Source organism: Pocillopora damicornis, chromosome 3, assembly GCF_964200805.1.
Source record: "Pocillopora damicornis chromosome 3, jaPocDami1.2, whole genome shotgun sequence".
Taxonomy (NCBI): domain Eukaryota; kingdom Metazoa; phylum Cnidaria; class Anthozoa; order Scleractinia; family Pocilloporidae; genus Pocillopora; species Pocillopora damicornis.
This window is the reverse complement of record NC_142672.1, coordinates 4,627,321-4,644,842: the sequence shown is the minus strand read 5'-3', so window position 1 is coordinate 4,644,842 and position 17,522 is coordinate 4,627,321. Positions and strand designations below refer to the sequence as shown.

Genomic DNA, 17,522 nt, shown 5'->3' with positions numbered 1-17,522 from the left:
TTCCCTTTATGGATATATTTCGCAATGTCAAAGAATGTTCCTAAATATCTCAATAATTAAATCCTCTGATAAAAATATCTCTTTCCGCTTTGAAAATACAACTAGTTTGAATTATTAAGGCAAACATTTTCACGTTCTGGAAATGAAAAGGCATGTGAGAGACCGCTGAATTGAATTTATTTTTCACATTGAGAAAATTTTTTTCACGAAATAACGAGGACACCACAACTTTCAGCTGAAATAGCTGCAGGGAATTTTCTCATGATTTCTTAATAATACCTTCGAAATGCCTCGAAAACTTCCGTTGCAACCGAAAGTATTAACAAATCTGAGCACAAAAGTATATTTATTTATATTTTAGCCTTGTAAGTTTTACTTATTGCTTTCAGAATTTCATTCAACATAATGAATTTGAATACTACATATTACACGCAATATTTAAGCGAAATTTCGATACAAATACTGAAGATTTTCGTCATCAAACATTCCTAGCCTTTCTCAGTTCCTTGGTAACTTTATTTAGCAAAATAAAACTTGGGAAGCACAAATTGAACGTTAGAATCATGTTTTTCCATCTACCAGACTCTTACACACTGTTAAGCGATACACCAGCCCATGTTGACAGCATCCGAACATTGTTATTATTAGAATTTCCGTTTTATTTATAACTTAGGAATTTCGTCGCGTCAGTTCGTGAGTACTTGTGTCACAGAGTTTGAAATATCTGGTTTCATACGCATATATATGAAGTAGAAGACAGATAGCAACAACAATTTGGCACATTTTTGATAGGGGTGACGCCTTTCAGTTACGATAGCAAGTATTGTAAACAAAGACGCTTTTCTTCTTTTTCAGAGCTCATTGTCTGTAAAACCTTCTTGCGAGAGGATGAAATAATTAAAATTATATTACACATTCTTATATGATCGGCGCGCTTATTAGTATAAAACGTTCCTTCAAAAACTATGACAATACTTTACACGATCTGAAAGTATTTTCAAAAGCAGCAATGCATAAATGATGAACATAAAACGTTCTCGCCATAAGATACTGATTGCTATAAGGCTATGGTTATTAGTGTTTGTCGTTCAAGCTTTATATCAATCCCTCTCGGCTTGTCGTGTCTTTAAGGTTTGTACAAATGTTTTTCGCGGCTAATCTTGTCCATGATTGAATCGCTTTAGTGCCGGACTAATCCAGTTCGGAATATGATACCCTTATTGGTATACCACACTCCACTGAAAAAAATTGATATTGTCCTCGGCGCTCTGAGTGAATTGATAACCGTGAGGAGTTAATAATCATTACTTCTGCTGCACGCAACTTTCAAGGTCGTTTTACAATTTCTAAGCTTATCACTGTGAGCCCAAAAACGATGAACCTGTAAGATGAGTTGGAAAAAAAAAAAGACATTTCAGTGGCTTGTTAAGTCCAAGTGTATTTTATCTTATTAATCCACTCTACCCACCCATCCCTGCTGGTTACAAAAGGCTGTATAATTATGCAGACAAGGTTTCTCTCAGACGACTATTGCATTCATAAATACCAATTTTGCTGGATCTCAGCCAGGGAGATTATTTCCCACCGCTAGCAATACCTAAAAGACTGTTTCTTCACCTTGGAAACAATTGTACTTGTCTTCAGGTTGTAAAGCACCCATGTTGTTCCGTCAAATAGTAGTTCCAGTCGTTTTAAGCTTGTTTTTTCATTCCGCGTCAATTTATTTTCTTAAATTAAAAGTGACCATCATTTGCAAATGATTAAAAATTAATTTGTACTATCTAATTGAGTTTCGTAAGCTTGCTATCATAATATCCGTAATTTTTAAACTTTGCCTTGGTGTGAAACCACAGAAAGGGAGTAATCGAAAGAAAATGAAAATTTCTCTTTCGAGGGGGTGATTGGAAATCTCTTAAAAAGAACTCAGTAACAGAGAAGCACATCAACGGTAAAGAAAAAAGGGAAAACAAAAAGAATAGGGCAAATCTAGTTAATATTTAAAATTCGATGGGATTTGGCACGAATTGAACGCACGAAAAAGGAAATCGCTCCTAGGTGACAAAAGCTTATTAAAGTGCTGAATCTGGTCTAACGGTTTCCTCGATAAAATTCTTGAAAGACATTGAAATGTGAATCTCATCCATATATCCGCACAAAGAGCCGTTTTTCCACTGTTCAAACAGGGTCGGCCAGGGTTTTTGGGTATTCGGTATTCAGGGGCGTTTTAAATCGGGTATACGGTATATTGCAGCTTAAATATGGGTATTCAGTATATCACTTTCTTTGAATTTCAGGTATAAAGTATTCAAAGCTTCGATTATTTTTGGGTATATTTGGAGGAATTTGGGGTATTTTGGGGGTATTTTGTCGATTTTTTTTCGGGTATATTGGTATTCCACTACCCCCCCTGGCCGACCCTGTTCAAAAAACTGAGTGTAAATATATTTCCCCCGTTATTTTGACATCAGAAGTAATAGTGGCTATTTCATCAGCAGATTTAAGGCTTCACTGAAGTCGTTTAAAAAATTCCGGTTCTCAGCGGCACATCAGAGGATCTGTACTGTTACCGTTACGACTTATTCGAATGAACTCAAGCGAGGGCGTGATTCGAGTGACAGGCACAAAGCACAGGCTGTGAATCACTCATGCTTAAATTAAACGCTTTGTTTCCGGAGTTTTCGATCTATTGTTTACAGCACCATCTTAACAATTGTTCGAGCTTTGTTTATGATCGTTAAATCTCTCTCTTATGTTTTGGCGTGGGAAAAATGTGTTGAATGTTGTTTTGCTAGTTGATGTGCCAGAGTAAGAAGTTGGATATTTCACCAGCTCTAGATATCAAGACAGAAGTTGTCTCAAAGCCAGAACATTATTTAGAGGTTTGGCTTGGAGATATGTGGGGAATGTAAGAAGACTGCTCTTTGCGTATGATAAACACCTTCATTAATGAATTCCCAGTTGTCTCAAAAGGTGAATTGATTGGCTGCCTTGAATCGGAAGTGGGTAGGGTTGGGCCTACAACGTAACTGTTCGAGTACTTTACCAGAAAAGCAAATTTCTTTAGTTGCTTCAAATCTGTTGATTGTTTGACGCGGTTACATGGTACCTTAGCTTTGTTTTCGACATATGAACCCATGCTTAGATAGATCAGGATTACAAGTTTTAAAATCAGCTTGAATCCTCGCCACAATTACGAACTTTGAAGGGCATTCAGTATACCCCGCTAACATTCCTGCTCCGTGACTGTGTTGTTAATTTCGGTATGATGATTGACGTCCCTTTCATCAAACCGCTCTGATTGGTTAGTACATCGAACACCGCATTATTCACTGGCGTCGAGAACGAAAAACTTCTATCTTGTGGTCGTTTGACAAATAGTTTTTCGTTTTTTGCGAACAAACGATACCGATTCTTGCTGGAACTTGTGGAGATTCTGGTTTCTCCAATGTTTCGGTATCGATAATCACATCTGAAAGGGTCAAGAAATCAAGCATAGAGAGGTAGTCCGCGATACGGGACGCAGGAATTGCAGTTAAGCATGCGAGACATCAGCGTGATCGTTAATTTTATTTTATTTTACTTCTGTTTATTACATACGGCTATCGCACAGTCCTTCGACTTTAGAGTTAATCTAGAGGAAGGCAAGGACGCAGGGCAGCCAGTACATTCATTCCCTTCACCAGCGAGTAATGAAGTTTACACCTTTTTTCCGGCGCAAGATGCCGATTCAAAAGCTGCTCGAACCTTGTTTCAAATTTCTGAACAAGGGGTTGTGACAACAACAAAACCGATCGACTTCGAAATCGGCAAGAAAAACGTCTACGACTTGGTGGCTGTGCGGCGTGATCGAGGTGACAAGGAAGGAGGGGTTCCCTTAAGCATCCGAATCTCTACAACAGACACAAACAACTTCGGTCCCACTTTCCCTTCAAATTTGTATCATGGTAGAGTACAGGAAGATTCTCCAGTAGACACTATCGTGTTGGGTCTGGAAGACTGTTTTGCTGAAGACAGAGACACGGTGGGCAGCCTGACTTATTCTATAAGTGGCGGAAACGAGAAAGGGTACTTCAAGGCGGACAAAAGGACGGTTAGCGGCATTAGCCGCGTTTTTCTTGTTTTGAAAACTACAAATGTTAAGATTGTAAGGGACGTCAACGCACCTGAAATAACCTTAACCGTTAGTGCATTCGATGGTAAACGATTTGGAACTACTAAAGTGACCATAAATGTCCTCGATGTTAACAACAACAATCCGGTATTCGACACGGATAGCTACTCGGCCACTATCAACGAGGATACCCCTCTCATGACATCTGTATTGCGAGTTCGCGCTACCGACAAGGATGTTGGTACCAACGGAGGTATTTATTACTACATCAGCGGAGGTTCGCCATGGTTTTCTGTCGATGCTATCACAGGAGTTATGAAAGTGGTGGGTCAGCTACCCAATCAAGCAGTTGTCAACATGGAGGTTATTGCTCGAGACCGAGGTAGGGATGGGACAAGAACCGACAATGTAAATGTGAAGGTAAACATAAATCTTATTGCTGACTACCCCCCAGCTGACACAGCCAACCCAGGTGCAAATACGGCTCCAGTGTTTCCAGAAGGAAGTTACTCAGCAAATGTGCGTGAGGATTTCCCAGTTGGTGCTGCCATTCTTGTCATCCACGCAGTGGACCGTGATCCTCCAGGCGGAAATTCACGCATACGGTACCGCTTAAGTGGAGATAATGCTTTCCTAATCAATCAAAACAATGGTGTGGTTTCTTTGAGGAACAATTTAGATTTTTCATCTAAAAGTAGTTATGACCTTAATGTTATTGCTGAAGATGGAGCTCAAAGCCCCCTGAGTGCAACAGCTTCTTTGAAAATTACTGTACAGCAAGTGGACAAAAATCGCTTTGCACCAGAGTTTCAGGCTCCAAATAAATATCAGCGTGAAGCTTCAGTTCAAGAGAACAGAGCAATCAATACAAAAGTTGGTAGTTCTATCATTGCATCTGATTCTGATGGTAATCAAAGGCCCGAAGGTCAGGTTGTATACTCTATTGCATCTGGATCTGGCCTACCATATTTTAAAATTGATGAGAACACTGGTGATTTACGCTCTGTTGCTATCCTTGACAGAGAAAAGCAATCTCAGTATAACCTGTTGATAGAGGCTCGTGATAAATCCCTTTACCCACTAAAATCTAATTTATACATGGTTATTACAGTCAATGGAGTGGATGACAATAATCCTGACTTCTCTCAGCCTGTTTACGATGCTAAGGTACCAGGAAATGCCCCTGCAGGCACCTTTGTGACAGCCATCCATGCCATTGACCTAGATGGAGATCCAGTAACATACTCAATTGAAAATGCTGGAACTGTATTTGTTATCCAAACAAATTCTGGGGTGATCTCCACAAAAAGACCTCTAGATCCTGCCAATGAGGAGAGGAAATTTGTGCTTTCTGTCCGGGCCTCAGCTGCAAATAAGGATTCTCGTGCTCAAGTGATTGTTGAGGTTGTTAGTAAAGCAGACTCACCTCCAACCTTTGTTAATCTTCCATACAAGGCTACTGTGCCGGAAAATCTCGGACAGATTGATAGCCTGTTGTGTTTAGCTGCCAAGGATAGTCAAGGGAAATCTGTGAGGTACTCTCTTGCGAGTGATACTGGTGGAAAGTTTTCAGTGGAACAAGATTCTGGTAAGAAAAACAATAAAAATGATAAGGAAATGCTATTAATTTTCAGTCAACTTTCTCTTAATGACTTTCCCATAGGTAGCCACTTTGTGAGTAACTGTTTTGTTTCTCAGTCTCTTCTTGGTGACTAGGACCACCATAAGGCCAGAAATTTTACAAACTCTTTTGCTTGATATTTCCAAAAAAGATACTACACTTAAGATTAAAGGAAATCACTATGTTACTCAGATTTTACAAACATCTGGTTTAAAGGGGAAAAAATAGATGAAAAGAGTACCAATGCATCTGTGTTGTGACAATGCAATTAGAAGTTTGTTAGGTAACCTTACTTGTCATGCTGTAACAAGGAACAAAGTTAGAACAGCAAAAGAGGTATTACACAATAACCAAAAGCGAGTAAGCAAATGGTATACAGTCATATATTGCTTAGGAGAGAAGATGTTTTTGAACTTTGTCCATTTGCTTCAATTAACTGATAAGACAAGAAACAGAAATAACTAGACAAGTGGATTCATTCAGTTTTCGACTTTTTCTATTGACTTTTCTCTTGAATCACCATCTCTCTTAATCCTTTACCTCCTATGACTGCATGACTTAAACTCCTATTGATGCAGATTGCAGATAATAATCCTGGAAACTTGGGCTAATCCTTGACAAAGTGCAAACCATTTTTCCTGTAGTTTCAAGTTATTACTACTGGTATACCCAAAGTTATCCTTTTTCATGTTGTCTAAAATGATTGTTTAGTGTTCTTTCCTTTAAGAGGTTCTCATTTAGGCAAAATTAGTTACAAATGCCCATTTTTACTTGTTTTATTGCAAGTTAACAAATATCAAAAAGCAGTCAACAGTTTGGTTGATAAATTTCATGTGACCTTTCATGTTTTGTTTTTTTTAGGTCGCCTTTCTGCTACTGGCTCTTTTGATTATGAGGTCTTTACAGGAGGAGTGTATCAAGTACAAGCTTCAAGTGGACCACAACAGATTGCTACAGAAAGAGTCACCATTACTGTCACAGATACAAAGGACCCACCCAAGTTTAGCAAGAGTAGCTACAAATTCTTTATAGATGAAGACACCAATGCTGGCACTACGATTACAGTAACAAATCAAGATGGTTCATCTGGTGGATTAGTAATTGAAGATGCAGATACACAAATAACAAATTTTTTGTGTACAATTGAGAACATACAGTCCCTAGATATAGAAAATCACTTCAAGATAAAATTAGTGACTAGCAACAACAACAAAAATGGTGAATGCAAACTAACAACTCAGTCACCGTTTGATCACTTTGACACTCCCAAATTTACATTTGAGGTGCGAGCTACTGATAAAAATTATCTCAACATGTATGCCTCAGCACAAGTTGAAGTTGAGATAATGGACAAGAATAACAATTTCCCAGAGTTTTCACAACAAAATTACGTGGCTTCTGTGGACAAAAATTTTCCTGTGAGGAATTCAATCCTGAAAGTCACAGCAACAGATAGAGATTCTGGCTCATTTGGAGAAATCACATATGAGTTAACTCAAGATTCTCAGGATAGAAACAGGTAGAGAAAAATTGCCTTCAATTGTTTTTGAACTCAGTTCATTGTTATAGTATTTTGGGGTTAACCACTTCCCTTTAGAATGAGTTTCCCCACATCAGCACAATATAAAGCAAAATATTAATTAGACTCTCCCTCAGATCAGCACTACATCTAAGAATGAGGCCATTTTTCATGGAAATGAGTAGGGGCAACATTTGTCGTAAAGTTTTCCAGTTTAAATGCCCCTAGTTTTCTTCCATTGTATCAGGATCATGAAGGTGGAAAGCCTAGATGTTTTGAAAACACAATTCAGGCTAGCCCATTTTTTTGGCCAAAATGAGAGAATCAATAATACACATTTCTGTATTTCTGTTGAAATTTCTGTGTTCTGTACTCTTTAAGAGATATGCAAATTTTTAATGAAGCACTTTCATTGAATAAAGATTGTAACAATGACAAAAATTGAAAAATGCTGCAAAGTTTAAGAGAGTAGATACATTTAAAAATTCAATTTTTTTTATTTACTGGTGTGAGTATTCTTATTTGTTTTGCAGATTCAGTTTAGATTCTAACACTGGTGTGTTGTCCAGTGCAAGTTCATTGGCAGTGAAGACATACAATCTGAAAGTTCGGGCATCTGATAGGGGTAGGTGAAGAAATTCAGGAAATTGAGCTAATCCTTTGACATACAGCAAGGTGTTGCATTCTTGGTACTAAGAAAAATAGCCATGACCCTATTTCTCATAATCATTAACATGTATCTGATCAAGTGTCAGGTGCAAATTTTGGTTGAAAGATTTACATATAAAAAATTTCTCGCTCTTTCCCTCTATCTTGCAGTAGATAGCTATGACTAATTTTCAATTATAGGACAGGCTAATCTTTTATATTGTGTAACAGCTATTAACAGGATCTTGTGTCAGACAATGCAAAGATGATCAGGAGTTGAACAAGGCAATTTAAAATTGTCTCTTTGATATTTTGCATAAGTACCCATCTAAAGATACTCTCTTCAATTGCTATTTCTGACCAGTTGGATATGATCTGGAACAAAAATTAGGCTGATGCTATGTTTTCCATTTTTTTTTTTCAGCTCAATCTGGTAATGTTAAAAAGAAGGAAGTTACAGTAGCTGTTCATGTCTATGCTCCTGGAACAGCATTTGTCCAGTTTGATCCAACAAGTTACTCTAAAGATATTGCAGAAAATGCAGCAAAAGAAACTCTTGTATTCACAGTAACAGCCAAGGGACCAAGTCCTATTAAATATTCTATTGTTGGTGGCAATGTAAACAATGCCTTTAAAATTGCGCAGAATGGACAAGTCCGAGTGGCAAATTCTCTTGATCGTGAGACACAGGCAACATATAAACTGGTGATTCGTGCTGTCGTAGGTAGCACTACATTGGGTTCAGAGGTGACCACTACCATCAATGTGCTAGATGTGAATGATGTTGCACCAAAAATAACATTCATGGATGCTGAACCTAAAGTTGTTGCAATTGAAGACTTCTCACCCAAAGGAAGCTTTGTGATAAAGGTAAGTTATTATCCACTAGCAATAGCAAGGATTTTAAAAATGTTAAGGGTAAAGTAAAAATTGTCTCAGGCTTTCTCCAGGTTAAATTTTTTTTTTTTAGATTGTAGCAGCCAGCACTTTTCTGTCTTCAACACATATAGTGGTTGTATAGCATTTATTTAGAACTCAAGATAATTTTTAATTGTATATCGTTTAAGAATGTTTTTAGTGGGTGGAAAACACAGGGTTTGACAGGAGCTTTTCCAGTCTGTTTTGGATTTGTTGCTTTCTTTATCTGCCCAAAGTGATCAAAATGGAACTTCTTCCTATAATACTCTATCTATACATAATCCAGTAAACAGGTAATGAGAATACTCAAAGTTATCAGGCAGAAGTTGTTATTTTGATCTAACACCAAATTCTTGTACCTAATTTACAAGGAAATGCTTTGCAGTACCAATCAGATATTGGAAGTTAAATGCTTGAGATAACAAAAGTAATTGTACAAACAATTAACTAGTAACACAAAAAGATTTGACTGATGCATCCATGAGAATCATAAATGGTGCAAGTTATTGAAGTTGAATTATTGTAAGATTGGCAGAAAATGATCATGTGTTGATTCCTCATGCCAGCCAGGGTTGAATATCATGTTGTGAGAGGTAGCAAGGATTGGAGTTTCTGAGGATAGAGTTATAGTAGATGTACAGTGCATGGAAAATTGAGTTGAAATCAATTTTTGGTTGAGTTAGTTTTCAGTTCAGTTGTCAGGAGTCAACTGAAACTGTATTTAAAAAAAAAGGCTTTTAGTCCTGGAAAGTGGTGGTGCATTGTTTTTGTTCTCTGGCACTGTGGTCTGTGCATGTATGTTCATACGATGAATAGAAAGGAATCAATTCCATCCTTTCGATTTGTGAAGTGTATATTTTTAAATATAATTTGTGACCAGAGGCCATGAACAGTCATGTTACATTCCTTACATAATTTACTAACTTCTTTTCAATCCACCAGATATGTTGTAGCTTCATTTTTAGTGGGAAAAATTAATGCTGTTGATCAAAGTAGGCAAGGACTGGATCATGGGAAAAGGGGGGGGGGGGGGAGGAGCTCAGTGGAGTGGATATTGTTGAGTTTTTGGTAGCTTGTTTCTCTAATTGTGAATGTACTGTGTATATTTAGGCTTTCTAGTCAGTTTCTATTCAGAAAACAAGTTCGTGGTCGTTCTAGAAATATATATATATTTTTTAACTATAATGCTATTACTTCAAAGAGGTTCTAAAAATTTCACCATATTTCAATATTGTTTTAGGTAACTGCCATTGATCGTGATGCAGGTGCCAATGGACAGGTCAAATATAGTATCACCACATCAAACACTCCATTTCAGATAGATCAGAATACAGGTGTCATTACAGCCTCACGGGAAATAAGGTAATGCTGTGAATCTTTGGACCATACGTTCATGACCTCAATTGTGTTTATGCTGCTGACCCAGCTTAGATAGTGACGATGCTAGGGTAATGGACTTGTTGGAGTTCCAACATATATGTCAGTTTTATGTAGTCCTCGGCTACAACACAGAAACCTTGTTATATCAATGATTTAAGTATTCTTCATTTTCCCTCTTCTTACATGATTGTTCATCCAAGTATTGCGGGTGTTTCATTCTGTTTCAATTAGGCGGTCTGAACAGCTGGCGTGGACTATTGCTGTTCAAGCTAGTGACAGCAAAGGCAAACAAGGTCTTGCTTACGGCCTCCGGGTCACCGTAACAGAAGGATTACAAGCACCACAACTGTCTCCAACTATTTCAGTTTCCTTGGATGAAAACAAACCTGTTGGTTCTTCAGTAAAAGATATTTCACCAACAACACCGAATAATAACTACAAGTACAGAATCCTAGGTGGAAACACCGACGAAGCATTCTGTATTAATCACGATGGTGTTATAAGCGTGGCCAGACCCTTGGACAGGGAGAAAATTTCCTCGTATTCATTAAAAGTGTCCGTTTCTGTGGGAAATAAGGTCAGCAACACGACTGTTGATGTGAGGGTTAGAGACAAAAATGATGATGCTCCTCGGTTTACTAAAGCCCTCTACTCTTTCGAAGTTAGCGAAGACAAAGGTAAGTAAATTAATAAATGGGGTAGGTTTCTAGTGGTGCTGGGTCGGTGGGCGGTACTATAATATATAATTTTAATTTATCCACTTTGTTGATAATGGAAATTGGTCACCATAGAGAGTTTTTAAAATTGATGTTTTGAGCGTTTAACCCTTCGTCAGAGCGCTAGTAACAACAAAGAGGATCAGCGTTCTCTAGTAGTCAGCGGTTTTTTTGCATGTGTCGCAATTCGATATGCTCTTCGTTCGAGGCGTTCTTGCGTGTGCTTTGAGCGTGAACTTGCAGCGTTGTGAGGAGTGCCAACTCATCGTCCAGGCAGTTTTCCCCACCCCTTCCCTCCCTCTTTCCACCGTTTATTCAGTGTGACGGGTGCCTGTTTCCCTTTCCTGTGTGGTGGTTCATTGGTGGGTTGCCATGATTTGCCAGCCATGGGAGAAGTTTCCATCTAGGAGCTGGCTGCCAATAGTGGAAGCTCGTGGATGTTTCAGGCAACCAACCTCCTCTTAGCAATGCAGTTGTTAATTAGTTATTTTGGTTGCAATCAGCTAGCTTTCCTTATTCATACAAGATTTGTTCATTGTACCATAGAGAGCAGAGGATTTGAATTTTACTGAATTTCCATAACCTTAAAAGTTGCAGTGTGACTGGCTCTTGTAGTTATAAAGTTGTTTTCGTAATTGTAAGACTTCTTTTCACTGGAAATACAGTCAAATCTTACTCCTCTACTCCCTGTGATTAAACGGTTCTGAATGGTACATACAGCTACTATCTGTCAGGCGGTACGAATAGCTTCGTCAGTCTTTGGTAGTGCAGGATGCACTATAGGGACAGGTCGTGTATGATGTAAAGTTGCCTATCATCCACGACCTTTTCATTCGAGAATGTTTGTAGTATTGTGAAAAGTAACCACAATTTCAATGGAGGGGGAAGGAGAACTCTGGTATACAATGAACATTTCAAGTGATAGAACTTATCTTCGCATTAGACCTTTCTGAAGCTCTCTCCTCTTAATTTCGCAAATGAAAATCGCTCCATGGTATGTGAACTGTGTTGCTTCACATGCATTGCATTGCTGATTTGGGTGGTGGGCCTTGAATTTCATGCTGCATTTTGATTTTTTCCCTTTCTGTCAAAGGTTTTGCTCAAGAAGTAGGCAAAGTGTCAGCCGAAGATAAAGATACTGGAGATAATGGAGAAGTCGAATATCGGTTGTTATACGCTGTGAATGTAAACTCGAAGTTTAACGTTGACTTGAAGACTGGCTCTATTAGTACTATCCCTGCCCCGGTTGGCTCCCTTCCCACAGATAAGCCACTTGATTTTGAACAGATCAACCAGCACGTTTTATACATCCGTGCAGCGGATAAAGGATTTCCTTCTCTTTCCAGTAAGTCGCACGCTTTTACATATGATGCCATAGTCAGTAGAGCTGAATTAAATTTTTATCTACCCTAGTGATGATTTAAGCAGCTAGTAATGATAAGTTTCGAACTCTAAGACACAATGATGTAAAGGTTTGTGAGTGTGTTAGCTTGTTTTTAGTTTAACCAGATGTCGAAAACGATTCAGGGAGATAATACTTAACTATCATAGCTAAATAAATGAATACATATTGAATAAACAGATGAATCAGTAAGTGAAAAAAGACGCATTAGAATATACTTTGTAGGGAAATACTAGTAGACACAAGCATCCATGAGCCAAAAGTCACGGAATATTTTTTATACGTCATTCTTCTTGAAGGTAAATACCGGAAAAATTACCTAATTTACCCTTCAGCTGTCAACTCTCATTTCTGCCTGCCGTACAAATTTTATGATGATAGTTCGGAGAATTCGTTATTGCTCGTTTAATAATTCCCTAATTGATATTTATCTTTATTCTCATCACTTGTCTGCTTGATATTGTATCGATATTGTAAGGAGAAATTCCCTACTGATGTCTCATGGGAAGTAAAGGGTTAAATTGTAGCGTTGTAAAGCTTGCTATTGACATGACTATGCTGATACAAATTTATCGTTCATAATTACTTATGAAATTCCGAGGTTGCAACTCAGTAGATTCAAAATAAAATATCCTGGAAAGTTACAGGAATGGACCACTGAATTCTGAAAAACTGCTCTTGAAATCGAAATCTGGAAGCAACAGTTTATTTACGCTAATCACGTGCTTACCAGCGTGCTTGTGGGCGCCATACCATGCCCGTTTAAGTGCACGATCACAGCTCGGACGCTTCTTGCAAAATGTGATGACTGATTCTTCAGTTTCCAGCTTTAGGAAAAAGAAGTGTCGTATCGCTGGCATGTTCATCATAAACCCGAGAATGAAGTACGTTTTACTAGAGGTGTTGTGCAAAGAGGAAGTGGCTCCATTTTTTTTCAGTGAGACGAACCATTTCCTTTAGTTCGAACGAATCGAGTAGTAAGCATGAAAACATAGCGCTGAAAATTACGATGGCCAAACAATTTGCGTCATGTGCTTTTTTTTTTCTTTCAAAGCCATCGCCAAGGTGATAATCAACGTCAAAGATGTGAACGACCAGACCCCTAAGTTTTCAGCGGACTCCTACGTCTCTAAAGTAGCCCTCGATGCCAAAGTGGACTCTCAAGTCTTATTGGTTGTAGCCACGGATTTGGATAGTGGTGACAATGGTAAAGTGGTTTACAACATTACAGGTGGTAATGCGGAGGGGGCCTTCAAAATTGATCCTGATACTGGTGTCATTAAGGTGAAAAGGTCTCTGACAACAGTCTCGGCTTCTACTTTTACACTTGATGTTGAAGCCAAAGACAAAGGAAATCCGCCGAGAAGTACACTCGCTAAAGTGGATCTGAATGTCTTTTTACCTGATGGACCGCCCAAGTTTGTCGTTAAACCAGTCGTTCAAGAAGTCAAAGAAGGCATTAAAGCGAACAACAGAGTCATGGTCGTGAAAGCGGCCACCTCTGAGGCTCTCACCTATGAAATAGTATCTGGTAACGAAGATGGCTTGTTTCGGATTAATCCTTCCACAGGCGAAATTATGGTAACAAGGGAGCTGGACTACGAGGAAGCTCAAGAACGTAGGCTTTTTGTGCGAGTGATGGACACTAGAGACCGCAGTGATCAAGTGACTGTGATCCTTCAAATCAAGAATATTAACGATAACGCGCCCACGTTCCCTGGGGAGGTTGATGGTTTTGTGGAAAGAAAAGTAGAAGACGACTTCCAGATAGGCGACTCTGTTGCCCGTCTGTCAGCCTTTGACGGTGATGTAGGGGACAAAATCACCTACACGTTATCTGAGAATGCACGGGCATCCTTTTCTATAAATAAAGAAGGTTTCTTGATAGCCAAGAAACCTCGCAAGGATTTCTCATCTCCTATAACTTTCAAGTTGACCGCCAAAGACAACGGTTCTCCCCCACGCGAGAGCAAGGTTGATGTGCAGCTTGTGCTGGTTAACTACAGACCGGAGCAGCAGCATCCAGTTAGGGTGTACGTAAGAGAAGACAAAGAGGTCGGTAGTGTGGTCGCTATAGTTCCAAGATACTTTCCTGGTGGCACGCTATCAATTATCTATCCGCGGAAAGCCAACTTCACTGTGGATAATTCTGGCCGAGTTCGCATGACGACACCATTTGATTTTGAAGCGAGGCAATTTTTTACTTTAACTGTCCGAGAACAAGAGCCTGCCCCGCCCAGTCGTACAAACGATGTAGATGTAGAAATCAATGTGATAGACATCAACGACAATAAACCTGTGATGAAAATGGTTGAGTACTTTGGCCGTGTCAACACTAATTCGCGGCCAGGAACGAGCGCGTATCAGCTTAAGGCCGAGGATAAGGACGGTGGTTCGAGTGGGAGGATTGGCTACCAGATGGTATCTAGAGGAATACCTTTCGCCATCAATCCTATAACTGAAGTTGTGGAGACGGGCGGTATTCTGGAAGACAAGGGAGGGTACAATGTCACTTTGTTTGGCTTTGATTTTGGCATTCCGCGTCAGTTTGGCGAGTCGGTGTACCTTGATATCAAGACTGTCAATTTCAAACCACAATTTTCCGAAAGTTCATACAAGTTCGAAGTGTTTGAGAATGATCTTCCCGGTAAGGTGATTGGTGTTGTCAATGCGACCAGTGCTTCTGGAGCAAGACTGGGTTTCTCAATAAAGCAAGGTGACACGGAAAACAAGTTTTCCATCGAATCTACTGGTGAACTTATAGTGAACTCGAGGTTAGATCGTGAAAAGACAAGCATGTACAACCTGAAAGTTGCAGCAACAGAGCAGATTCCTCGTGGGTACTCAAATGATGTAGATGTTCACATCTCGGTGAAGAACGCTAACGAGTACTATCCTTACTTCCCTCAGAAGGTGTATGAAAAATCCATCAGTGAAGATGTCGGATCAGGCGCATCGGTGCTTGGTATCACTGCATACGACTGTGATTGCACAGGTTGTAAATGCGAAAACGCCGAGCTGAAATACTCATTGGAAGGTACCAGTGTTTTTAAAATTGATGAAGTCACTGGCTTGATAAGTGTTGGTGATACGCCGCTTGACTATGAAACTCAAAGGATACACTTATTTAAAGTTGTCGTGGAGGATTTTGGCGAAAAGAAGTTCTCTTCTAGGTCGTTTGTCAGGGTAACCGTACAAAATCAGAATGACGAAGAACCGAAATTCCAGAAAGGAGAATACAGCATTGATATTGCAGAAGATGCAACGACTAATAAAGCTCTAGCAGCCATCCTTGCCAGAGATGCTGATGGCGACTCTTCAGTGTACACGATAACCAGCGGCGATGGCGGCGGCATCTTCAACATTAATCGAGACACTGGTGTGCTGTCACTTAAACAGAGTGTTCAAGGAAAGCAAACCCAGTACTCTCTCACAGTGCGGGCAACAGACACAGGTAGAAATCCGAAATTCGATGAAGTGCGTGTTGTGGTCAACATCGAAGACATCAATGACAACCGACCAGTCTTCACTGTTTGCCCGGATGAAGTGACCGTCGAGGAGAACAAACCGAGAGGCGAGAGGGTAACTCAAGTCACTGCTGTAGACAAAGACAGAGGACGGAACGGGGAAGTGGAGTACAAGCTTGTTACAGGTGGTGTAAGGCTATTCGAAATAAATAATTCCACTGGTCTGATTACGACAATAAACAGCTTGGACCGGGAGAGTGCAGATCGTCACACGTTAATAGTACAAGCCGAAGATGGAGGACATGGAAGAAATGAAGCAGAGAGGCTTCTCTCCTATTGTATCATAGAAGTCAAAGTAGCCGACGTTAACGATAATTATCCCGTGTTCTTCACAAGGCAATATTATGGCAGTGTGTTTCAAGGAGCCCCAATATCTACGACCGTCTTGACTGTGAGCGCTACGGACGATGATGTAGGAAGCAACCAGGTAGTGTACTCCTTGGTTGGCTCCAGTGACAAGTTTAAAGTCGATGGAGCTACTGGTGACATCATAACAATCGCGGACTTAGCCAATTTCCAACAAACCGTACAACTGAAAATCCGGGCATCGAATCAGGCTACCCCAACCGCTACGAAAACAAGCTCATCGGAGACTACAGTTGAGATTAATGTTGTAAACAAGCAACCACCCAAGTTTGAACCAAGTAATCGTTATACTTCCAATATTAAAGAAGATGTGAAAATAGGAAGTGCTGTGGAGACGGTGAAAGCGGTAAGCCAGGTCGACCCCACGAATGTGATTTCGTATAGTTTGGTGAAGTCATACTTCAGAGCTGAGCAGAATTTCAAGGTTGACCCAGGAACAGGAGTGATTTCAACTGCAAGTACGCTTAACTTTGAGCAGCAGAGAGACTACAAGCTTCAGATTCGCGCTCGAGAGAATAAGAATAATCTGTATGCTACTTGCTCTGTCATAGTACGACTTATAGATGTAAACGACGACACACCGACATTTAAACTTGAAGAGTACTCCGCCAGAGTTCCCGAGGAAACAGCTGGAGGCTTCAATGCGATCACGGTCAAAGCAGATGACAGGGACACCGGCCAGTCTGGTCAAGTCTTTTATTCCCTTAAGACGACTCAGAAATTCAGGATAATTCAAAGCAATGGCACCATCTTCACCCAAGCGAAATTTGACAGGGAGGCGCAACGGACTCACACTGTGATCGCGACCGCCACAGATAAAGGCACGCCACCTCTCGAGGCCAGTGTTGCTGTTACCATTGCAATTGTGGATCAGAATGACGAGCCCCCCGTCTTTAAACAAAGGTCATATGAGGCTACTGTTCAAGAAGATGCTCCCATAGGTACCTCTATCCGTGACCTATCGGCAACGGACGCTGATATTGGAGACAATGCAAAGTTGGAGTACTTTATATCCGGCGGAGCACAGTCCCAGCTTTTCAGAATGGAGACGGTTTACAGTCCCCAAAACGAAGGTATTCTCTATCTTGACGGCAAGCTGGACTTCGAAAGCGTAGAAACCTACACCATTAAAGTAACGGCTACAGATAGAAAAAACAGCGACACTGTGGACGTTGTCATCAAGGTAAGCAAATCATAAATTTGGGCTTACTGTACTGACGAAATAGGTTTAAGGGTGTTAGATTAACCCTCTTACTTCGAAGAGTGAATAGCATCTAGTTTATTTTTACATATCACCCTTGGGTCATACATTAA

General features: G+C 39.9%; 1 protein-coding gene across 1 annotated transcript in view; it reads left to right on the top strand.

Moving 5' to 3' along the window:
• The first annotated feature begins 3,306 nt into the window (after window positions 1-3,306).
• The window catches only part of LOC113665919 (protocadherin-like protein), a 26,123-nt gene continuing 11,907 nt past the window's right edge, over window positions 3,307-17,522 (top strand). The window contains exons 1-8 of the mRNA XM_027181652.2: window positions 3,307-5,699; window positions 6,594-7,251; window positions 7,785-7,876; window positions 8,324-8,769; window positions 10,058-10,179; window positions 10,429-10,874; window positions 12,007-12,258; window positions 13,370-17,391. Coding sequence (XP_027037453.2) covers window positions 3,539-5,699; window positions 6,594-7,251; window positions 7,785-7,876; window positions 8,324-8,769; window positions 10,058-10,179; window positions 10,429-10,874; window positions 12,007-12,258; window positions 13,370-17,391 — 8,199 coding nt within the window. The 5' untranslated portion in view covers window positions 3,307-3,538. The remainder of the gene's footprint in view (window positions 5,700-6,593; window positions 7,252-7,784; window positions 7,877-8,323; window positions 8,770-10,057; window positions 10,180-10,428; window positions 10,875-12,006; window positions 12,259-13,369; window positions 17,392-17,522) is intronic.